This window comes from Cebidichthys violaceus, unplaced genomic scaffold (assembly GCF_023349555.1).
Source record: "Cebidichthys violaceus isolate CVI_PGR_0920_01 unplaced genomic scaffold, fCebVio1.0.p SCAF_9, whole genome shotgun sequence".
Classification (NCBI taxonomy): Eukaryota; Metazoa; Chordata; class Actinopteri; order Perciformes; family Stichaeidae; genus Cebidichthys; species Cebidichthys violaceus.
The window spans coordinates 2,934,796-2,944,371 of NW_027176975.1; the positions used below are offsets into that span (position 1 = coordinate 2,934,796).

A 9,576-nucleotide genomic window follows, 5' to 3' on the forward strand; every position below is an offset into this window, starting at 1 on the left:
ACTTCCATATTACAAAAGATTTATTTATATCTGCTTAGGAAAACGTTTACCGATGACAAATATGAAAACAAAGCAGACGTTAACGGTTGAATCATTCGACACACACACACACACACACACACACACACACACACACACACACACACACACACACACACACACACACACACTTACAAAGTGTAATTTACAAGATGTCCAATAAAAAACAAACACTTTCCATTCACACATTCCTCACACAGTAAATGCATGTCCTCTTTTTGTTGCGCTGGAGTTAAAAACACCAGAGTGATGCGCCCATGGGTTTGTCAGTCTCTTAAAAACCTGTGCCAACGGGAAGTGTGTGTCCGATTGTTTTCCAAAAAGAGGTTTTAGAGTTGTGAAGGCACTCCAACTCGAGTCTGAAGCCTCAGGTGGCCTGAAGCTGTGGTCTCAAGGGACCCGCTTCTCCCTGGGCCAGGCCGTTGGCCCTGCCGGCGCCGGGGCACGGCACCGGCGCCCTGGGGAGGGACGAGGCGAACATGGTGTCCAACATGCCCAGCACCTCCAGCAGGTCCCGCTGGTAGTCGATCTCTCTCTCCAGCAGGTCCTGCAGACGCAGCAGCTGGCGGTCCACGACGGGCGACTGGCCGATGACCTGCCTGTAGACGTCCAGGATCATCTCGGCCGCCGTCGCGAGGACGGGGGCGAACCGGGGGTCGACCAAGTTCCTGGAGGAGACGCGGAAAAAGTAAAAAAAAAGGGGCGTTATTTCAACACTCGGTCGCTTGAGCGATGACGGGGTTTTTTTTTTTTCCTTCTGCTTCTTACCCTACGAGGAAGTTGAGCAAGCGAGAGAGCCCCTGCTCATCCCGCCCCGCCAGAGCGTTCTTCAGCGTTCCTCTTCGGTCCAGCTCCTTTATAACAGCCACCGTGATCTCGGGCTTCCTCAGTCTTGTCCATGTCTGTAAATACAATTAAATATATATATATATATATATAGAAATAAAAGTTAAAATCAAACCACCTTTTTTTGCGTCTTTGCTTTTCAGCTTCACGGCTTTGTATTGCCAATAAAAAAATAAAATGAGACCAACTGTTTTAACATTTAATGTTGTAAAATCCATAAAGTGCATACCTCCAGAGCCGTATCCAAAGCCTTCGACACATTAAATTTCTTCAGCTGCTTGTCGTATTTGGCTAAATGCTGTTTCACCGGCTTGCTGACAAGATAATCATCCTGGGAGAGGAGCAACAAGGAAATGAATCAAACGCCTTTTATAATAAACGCAGAAATAAAAAAGGCATCTCTCGGGGAATGATCAGCGTGTGAGCGGACCTGTTTGGGGGAGTAGTTCTTCCCCTTCACGAAAACCCGATACGACGGCCGACGCCTCTTCTGTTCGGAGGCTTCCTTCGACTCTTCGGGGCTCTTCCTGTGCTTGATGCTCAGAATGCTGTTGGTCATGCCCACGACGATGGACTCGTCGTCCGGCTGAGGAGGAAACAAAAGTTTTGACTTGTCAAGAATCCCAGCAGGAAACAAACTCGAGACAGAATTTACGACGGTTCACTAAAGTCTGTGAAATGTTGTCAGAATTCTTGAGATCATCAGGGAATTCAGTCGATGGATCACTCAAGAGATCATCATTCAACGGCTCCGTTTCACACACAAGAAGTCCAGAAGACACCATGACTACCGCTGGGACTACTGCCTGCTTTATGGTCTGTGTGACTCTAAATTGGATCATAATGTACTAAATGAACATCATGCTGTATTGAAGAAGACTGTAAACTAGAGATTGAGACCATAAACTCATGTTTACAATGTTTACTGAGAGAATAAATCAAGAGAGAAGTAGAGTCATTTTAGACTAGACTTCTATACAACCAGAGGAGTCGCCCCCTGGTGGACACTAGAGAGAATGCAGCTTTCAGACACTTCTGCAGTGGCATATTTCTGTTGGCTACTGCAGAAACTGCTCCCTTCGATACACGCAGATCCTGATGTGAGGTTTTATTTTGTTGCCACAGTCGTCCAGATGAAGCGTTTCATATCTCGGGCGACGTAACCAGCTGCCGTGTCCTCACAGATATGGCTTTGCGTATTTGAACGCACCTTTCTGCACTTCGTTTATCTTTAAAACACGACAGACAATAAGGAGAGGAGGGGATTTCTTACAGCCAGAGCCAGACTGAGGATGGAGGCAGCGTAGTCAAAGTTGTGGACCACTTTGTAGTTGGTGGTATTGTACACCTTTACATGCCTGCAAGACAAATAAATAAAAAGAGGATTTCAATTAGGTCAGGTTCATATTTTCATAAAGTAGATTACGTCAGACGCTGTGCAGACACCTGAGGGCCGTACCTGTCCAGAGAAGCCGACAGCAGTCTCTGTCCGCTGCTGCTGAGACACAACGAGGTGACGGTTTTGTGATGGTTCTTCAGCGACACCAGAGGCTGGCCCCCTTTCAGCAGATCCCACACCTTCACGTGGCGCCCGCCTAGAGAGAGAGAGAGAGAGAGAGAGAGAGAGAGAGAGAGAGAGAGAGAGAGAGAGAGAGAGAGAGAGAGAGAGAGAGAGAGAGAGAGAGAATAACGTTAACGATCCTGGTTGAATATGATGAAGCGTACGAGTGCAGCTCTAGGTGGAACCGTCCGTCAAGACAGTTTTAAAAAAACAGGTTGTCAGAATTCTTGAGAATCATCATGAAGTTCAGACGATGGATCACTCAAAAAAAATCATCATTCGACAAGTCCAGGCCTCATGTGAGAGGACTCCTTCTGCAGGACAGCACAGCTAAAACACACTGTTGTTTTTGTCCAAATTAAGTCCAAACAACAGCCTGAACAAGGCTGAGGGACCTTTAAATATACATTGGGTTTTTTGTGGATGTTCTGTCCGACTACCTGCGGAGACGAGGAGCCCCTCAGAGGGATAGAGAAGCAGACTCTCCACTGGCTGGCCGTGGTCCATGGTCATCACGCTCCTATCTGCTCTGGCATCAAACACTTTCAGCGTGTGGTCATAGGATCCTAGGATTAAAAACAAAACAAAAAAAAAACAATGGTTTAGTCACACGAAAACAGACAAAAGTCCTTCGACCTGCAGTGGCAGTCCAAAGATCTGAACTTGAGCAACTTGAGGAATTAGAACTCGCAACTTTTTGCAAAGCGTTGGTCTGCAGCGCTCCGATACCGGCAAGTTTACACAAACGAGACGCGTGTCGTCTGATAATCTGTGCTTCCGTTTTTAAACTTCCCTCTTTTCTTACAGCTGGGTATCATCTGCAGCGTCTTGAAATATGAATGTGGATAGTGATAGTGAGATAATTGCCACAGTTGCAGTTCTAGTAGTGATGAAACACTCCATGGGTGAGTAAATCTTAAGACGGGGCTCTTCCTATTTGTCACCAGCTGACCATTATCACCAGCTGACTAGTGAATAATATTAATTATTCTAGGTATACGAGTTACTTACATGCATATAAACACCAGGTTTCGTTTTTGAAAAAGGTTCATTAAATAGAGAAGACCAGTCAAAAGCCAAATGTCGGCAGATTTGTTCCTGTTCTTGTTATTTACGTTGAATCTAGAGCCACTGTGACGGAGGACGTTCACCGGTGGCGCCGGCTACAAAAAGATCAAAAATCATTGACGCTGAAGTGAGCCGACTGTCCTCGCTTCGACTCCTCCCTGAGGACCGCTCGCCTCCGTCTCACCGGTGATGAACAGGTCTCTGTTGAGTTTGCTGGCGACGCCACAGCGGATGTAGTCCGTGTGTTCCCTGTAGCTGTGGAGCTCGGCGGCGTTCGGGATGTCCCACAGGCGACAGGTGTAGTCGTCCGACCCCGTGAGGATCTGGTAGCGGTCCGAGGTGAAGTCCGTGACGTGGACCGCCCTGAGGGGAAGATGAAGCGGAGACAGGGTTGACATCAGTTGCAGCGCTTTGTCAATAAAACGCTGGAATAGATTTGTCAACTACCGGGATCTCTTTTGCACAGCCTAAGCTACTTTAGTGAGTTTCCTATCATGAAATGCTCTAAAAAAAAAAAAAAAAAGGAAATTGAGTTCCCTCTAATAAACAGTGTACATGCCCAGGGCTTTTATTGTGAAAGGTAGGAACGGAAGGAGTGAAAAAAAAAGTTACTTTTTCAAACTAAAATTGACATGCACAACAAAAAAAAAGCTCCCCCAGTGTGTGAAGCCTTCAAGTCCGTCAGACAGTTTGAAGGTTGTCAGAATTCTTGAGAATCATCATGAAGTTCAGACGATGGATCACTCAAAACATCATCATTCAACGAGTCCAGGCCTCATGTGAGAGGACTCCTTCTGCAGGACAGCACCACACACACACACACACACACACACACACACACACACACACACACACACACACACACACACACACACACACACACACACACACACACACACACACACACACACACACACACACGGCGGATACCTACTTCGTGTGCCCTTTGAACATCCTGAGCGCCACCTTGCCGCCGACGTCGAACAGCCGGACCACCGAGTCCTCGCATCCCGCCACGAGCAGCTGACCGTCCGACCTGAACCTCCCACAGTACGCGGTGTCCTTAAACCGCGTGAACGTCTTCACGGGCTCCTGGGAGAACGGCCCGTATATGTGGATCTGTGTAGGAGACGGGAGTCAGACAGGTGCCGTCACGACGGACGGAGACGGTCCAATAAAAACAAAAGCTGAATTCAAGGCGACGTACCCTGGTGAATGCCGTCACGGCGAAATTGTGCGGAGCCACCGGGGAGAAGTCTATGCTCGAGATGGCTCCGAATTCTTTGATCTGGACCGGAGCCTGCGGGAGAAGAAACACAGACGCATGGTTAGGATGGAGGAACGACACCGAGGAGGTGCTCTTCTGGCTCACGGTACCATTGAGGTGGAAGAGGCTCACCTTGTAGTTCTTCCAGTACAGCGTGTCCTGGGTGACTTTCTCTCCCAGTTTTGGATAGAGTGGGATTTTGGTAGGTTTAAACGAAGCCATGTCACTGCCGATCTCGTAACACTCTGTCTGCTGAGACATGGGAAAATAAAAACATGGTTATTAACATATGATGAGAGACTTGACACGCGGGCCAGTTAACCCCTTAAACCTCAGTGGCCTGCTAAGTAAGTACTTGTAGACGAACACGTGCAGTCCAACTATACTCAAACCAAGACAAATGTATTTTTAATGTGTCTTGCTTATTATATTGGAACGATCATACACATAATATGGCACAGTCAGACAGAGTGGATTTTACCACTTTACAGCTAATCCATTCAAAACAAACGTGCGTAATTTTAACGGTAATAAAAGGAGTTAAACGCTTGATCTGTTGCTTGATCCACGAGAGAACAACCGGTGGATAAAGCGACATCAAAACCATCAACAACGTGGACTGAATGGCAACAGAGTTTACACTCCCAACCTCGCACCAAATAGCATCACAACCCACTATGCCATGCTATCCGCGAAGGCTAAGCTAACGGTTTCACCATTTCGATTTCTTCCCGGACTGCGGTTTATTAACGCGCGTAAAAAAGCTCAATGGAATAAGAAAGTCCGACGTTACAATCACGCTTCATCCAATAGGTACAGTTACACGCAGTGTTACCGTAAGAGCTGCTTGTTAGAAAGGAGTCCTGCGCCAACGTGCTCGGCACAGCAAGGAGCGCGTTAGCTAGCACACTTTAGCCGCCTAGCATTTCCCACTAAACTGTTCCTGGTCATTCTAACCGTTGGACGAAACACGTCCGGGAGATCAGACTTACTTTTGTTTAAAGAAGGATTTGTTGAAATGAGTTGATACCGATGTTGATTGTTGATGTAAACCAATAGTTGCTCATTTTAAGGCGATATCACGTTGCCTCTCGCAGCACTGGGGGACGCCATGATTACTAAGGTGACTACTTCCGTTGTGGATGTCATATCTTTATTGTTCACTGAAAGGAAAACATTTTTTTAATATATATTTACAATGACACTGCTTGTGAACGTAGTATCAACATTTTTTAATATGCCCATGTATTAATTACCGTAATTAAGTAGTTAAAATGTATAGCCATTACCGTAAAAAAAAAAAATGCAATTTATTTTCAAAAGTTTATGGATTCCTCTACTTTTAGTCAGTTTTAGAAAGCATGTTATTGTTGTACGTTATTTCTATGACTTCAAAAATGTGACTAGACTTGATTTTTATTATTTAGAAAACACTGGAAATTAAGAAACGGCTCATCCGGCAAGTTATCAATCTCCCGACGTCACTTCCGGTCCTCGCTCTTTTCTCTGAGCTTCTATCGGCTGTGTGACCCGCGTGTTTACACACTCCCAGGTCAGTTCACGTCTCCGTGGCCTTATTAAGATGCCCCAGCCTCGTATAGTGGACTCCGTAGAGGGGAAAATAACAATTCACCGAGTCACATTGCGCGCCGTGGAAGAAACGGTCAAATTATACGTGACGCTAGCGTCAGTTTGAAAGGGGACCTGAGCTAGCTGCCTAGCTTGGCTAGCTAACAAGCAGACAGTTCCAGTTGTCATGATTTTCTGAGAGCCCGGGGTTTAAGAAAAAATACGCTTCCCCGTTCTCGGTGGCCGAAAGGTCAAGCACGAGCCAACAGCACATCTTCTCGTTAGGGCACTCTGGGGGTAAAAAAAAAAACAAGGCTCGTGACGTTCGCTTTACAGAAGGAGCCCGACGTTAAGCTAGCCACGAACTCTAGCCGAACACCTCTGTCCCATTCGCGCAGAACCTGAGTCGGGACTATAAAGTGTGCAGCTATTTTTGAACTTCTGGCAGCTGTGCGTTCTTGTTCGTATGCTGCGCCAACTGGCAAATCGATAAGGGGGGGGGGGGTTAGGTTTGACACTTGTTTGTAATCGCAGACCACCATGTCGCTAATGGACTGTTGGAGTTCACACATGATGTTCCGTTTTGCATATTTCTCTATTACTGATTCTCATTTTTAAGTTCAAGCTATTAGTCTGCACGTAGATGAGTGTTAGTAGAAAACAATCAGGATGACTATGGGTGCTTTGTCTAGTCAACATTATTTTTTCTTCTTCCCAAAATGACTGAAATTTGTGTGCAAATCTAAAAAGTGTCATCACGCGTGCTGTTCTGCTCCCTGTGTCAGATGAAGGAGTACATAATGAACCAGGAGAAGCTCGCCAAACTGCAGGAGCAGGTCCGCATTGGCGGCAAGGTGAGTTTGAACGTGCGCCGGAGGGAAAAAAACCCGTCTTTAAGACGACGTTTGTGTGTCTCTCTCATGGGGTTATCGGTTTATGCGTTACAGCTCGTTGTTGTGCTCCGCAGGGGTCGGCCCGCAGGAAGAAGAAGGTGGTGCACAGGACGGCAACGGCAGATGACAAGAAGCTGCAGTTCTCCCTCAAGAAACTGGGAGTCAACAACATCTCTGGCATCGAGGAGGTACGGCGAGTTCTCTCCCAAATGCCCAGCGGTCCATTTTTTCATGACATGACTCTTTTGCCTCTGACCTCGCACTCTTCACTTCCCTTCCCCCCCCCCCCCCCGTTTGTGTTTTCCTGTAGGTGAACATGTTCACAAACCAGGGCACGGTGATCCACTTCAACAACCCAAAGGTTCAGGCCTCCTTGGCTGCCAACACCTTCACGATCACGGGGCACGCCGAGAACAAGCAGCTCACGGAGATGCTCCCGGGAATCCTAAACCAGCTGGGAGCCGACAGTCTCACCAGCCTCAGGAGATTAGCGGAGAACCTGCCCAGACCAGGTACCCACATAGGGCTAGAATGATCGATAGAAAACTGTTCATTGGTGTGTCTCGGTAGCTGTGTGTGCTGCCTGTGAACAGTTTGTTCTTCTTCCCCTCGCAGCCGGAGAGAACAAAGCCCCCATGGTGATCGCTGAGGAGGACGAGGAGGATGATGAGGTTCCAGGTGAGCGCGTCCACACATCCCCTTTTTAAGACAAAGAGTCGCATCAGCTGTTGTATAAATGTAATGAAGCATTGAAATAGCCACGTTATGAACCGTCCATAACAGGCCGACCTGGTCTTCCTGGATTCATCCAGAGAGCTGATGTGTTTCATCTTTAGTAATTAAGTGTCTTTTTGACTTGTGCTCATTGAGTCGTTCGTTCTCTCACCTGTTCCTGTCCTCTGCTCCTCTCTGCTCCTCCTGTTTTCCGCTCTCAGATCTGGTTGAAAACTTTGACGAGGCCTCAAAGGACGAGGCGAACTAACGACGCGTCGAGGTCCCTCTCTTTGACACAGCAACACATGTTCTACTTGTTGATCTCTGCAATCGCTCTACGGCTACAAACAAACAAACAAAAAAGTAGTTTTGAAAATCGTAACAATTGGGCTAAAATGTACTCCTTTTTATTCTTCTTTTTTTTTTTTTTTTACGGTAACCGCTCATTTATCCTCCTGTTCGGTTTCTGCAGCACAGTTGAGATCATTTAATTCAGTGGAAACCCTTTCTCCTACACGCGCTGCCTCTCCTGCATTGTGACGCCCACATCCAACATGTATTGGTGGAATGAATCATGTAATAAAAATTACATCAAAAAATTTAAAAAAAAGGCATTTTGTTAGTTGTATCATAATCAAACTCATGGTCCTAGTTTAGTCAGTTCTCCTCCTAATAGGGAAAGTATAGTAGCTGCTGTCTGGAGCCGCCTGTTGTTGAGAGTACAATGTTCTCTCAACACTCTGTCAGATATCGGATTAAAATAACTGTATATTAAGGCTACATCCACACTACTCCGTTTGAGAGCGAGAGAGAGGAAAGGAAGGAAGGAGAGAGAGAGAAAGAGGAAAAAGAGAACTTTAAGTCTGAAAAATAAAACTTAGAAAACTTTCCACAAACGATCTGTTTGAGTTCATAGAGGAAGATCTTGAGTATCAGACACGTACTTAAGATCATTAAAGACTACTTTATTACTCTGGTTGCTTAGTTACAAAATACGCCAATCTACTTCCTGTTCGGCGCATGCCCGGTGTACGTGAAGAGTCGCGTGACATTCGTTTCCAGGCGTGTTAGTCTGGACGGAGGTCGTTTTCGTTGGAGTAGTGTGGATGTAGACTAAATCACAGAACAAAACAAAAACCCACAGAAGCCTCGTTTTTTTCTCACGCGTCTGTCGGAGGTGTGTCGTCGTGAAGACAGGAGCCGGAGCTCACGTTTCGTCTCGGGTGCTCCACACATCTACTGGACCGAGGCCTCGGAGCTGTGCTGTAACTCTATAAAGCTCAGAAACGGCGTCTTACGGGGATTCAAGTTTCTAGAAGATCACAATGTTCCTACAGCAGAGGAAGGGTTTTTACAGCAGCACTAAGGTAGCCTCATCTCTGGCACTCGCCACTGAATATCAGCTGGTGATATGTCTGTGATCAATATTATAGTCATGGAAGGTGAAGCTGGTGAAGCCCAGATGAAGCCCAGATGAAGCCCAGATGAAGCCCAGATGTGGGGACAGCCTTGACGGGCTGTCCCCACATCTGGACTGAAGTGACCTCAGAGCCGGGTTTAGAAAAGGTGCTTTGGTTTAGGGGATTCCTATGCAAGTAACACGTTGAACTGGACTTTGT

General features: G+C 46.7%; 2 protein-coding genes across 3 annotated transcripts; one reads left to right on the forward strand and one right to left on the reverse strand.

Annotated features, from left to right (window-relative positions):
- Positions 1–2: 2 nt before the first annotated feature.
- utp15 (UTP15 small subunit processome component) lies at positions 3–5,906 on the reverse strand. Of its 2 annotated transcripts, none has more exons than XM_068702850.1 (12): positions 5,774–5,906; positions 4,914–5,030; positions 4,722–4,814; positions 4,449–4,633; positions 3,699–3,877; positions 2,887–3,012; positions 2,345–2,480; positions 2,159–2,243; positions 1,316–1,471; positions 1,115–1,216; positions 808–941; positions 3–707 (listed from the first exon to the last, which is right to left on the reverse strand). In XM_068702850.1, the coding sequence occupies exons 2-12, from the start codon at positions 5,001–5,003 to the stop codon at positions 407–409; spliced, it is 1,587 nt and encodes a 528-aa protein (XP_068558951.1). In that variant the 5' UTR covers positions 5,004–5,030; positions 5,774–5,906; the 3' UTR covers positions 3–406. The 2 variants fall into 2 exon arrangements, with proteins under 2 accessions (XP_068558951.1, XP_068558950.1); XM_068702849.1 differs by having other exon boundaries at positions 4,914–5,033.
- Positions 5,907–6,263: 357 nt separating this feature from the next.
- LOC137866757 (transcription factor BTF3-like) lies at positions 6,264–8,567 on the forward strand. The gene is made up of 6 exons (XM_068702852.1): positions 6,264–6,333; positions 7,136–7,204; positions 7,318–7,431; positions 7,554–7,755; positions 7,859–7,921; positions 8,179–8,567. Exons 2-6 carry the CDS (start codon positions 7,136–7,138, stop codon positions 8,223–8,225), a joined length of 495 nt encoding a protein of 164 aa, XP_068558953.1. The 5' UTR covers positions 6,264–6,333; the 3' UTR covers positions 8,226–8,567.
- The last annotated feature ends 1,009 nt before the right edge of the window (positions 8,568–9,576 follow it).

Bases quoted from the DNA above. Each gene is read 5' to 3' on its own strand.
- LOC137866757 (XM_068702852.1), top strand. From the start codon at position 7,136: ATGAAGGAGTACATAATGAACCAGGAGAAGCTCGCCAAACTGCAGGAG. The intron at 7,432-7,553 runs GTACGGCGAGTT...GTTTTCCTGTAG, and splicing joins ACATCTCTGGCATCGAGGAG to GTGAACATGTTCACAAACCA. The intron at 7,756-7,858 runs GTACCCACATAG...TTCCCCTCGCAG, and splicing joins GGAGAACCTGCCCAGACCAG to CCGGAGAGAACAAAGCCCCC.
- utp15 (XM_068702850.1), bottom strand. From the start codon at position 5,003: ATGGCTTCGTTTAAACCTACCAAAATCCCACTCTATCCAAAACTGGGA. The intron at 2,481-2,886 runs GTAGTCGGACAG...CTCTCTCTCTAG, and splicing joins GGGGCTCCTCGTCTCCGCAG to GCGGGCGCCACGTGAAGGTG. The intron at 942-1,114 runs GTATGCACTTTA...TTGTATTTACAG, and splicing joins CTTTGGATACGGCTCTGGAG to ACATGGACAAGACTGAGGAA.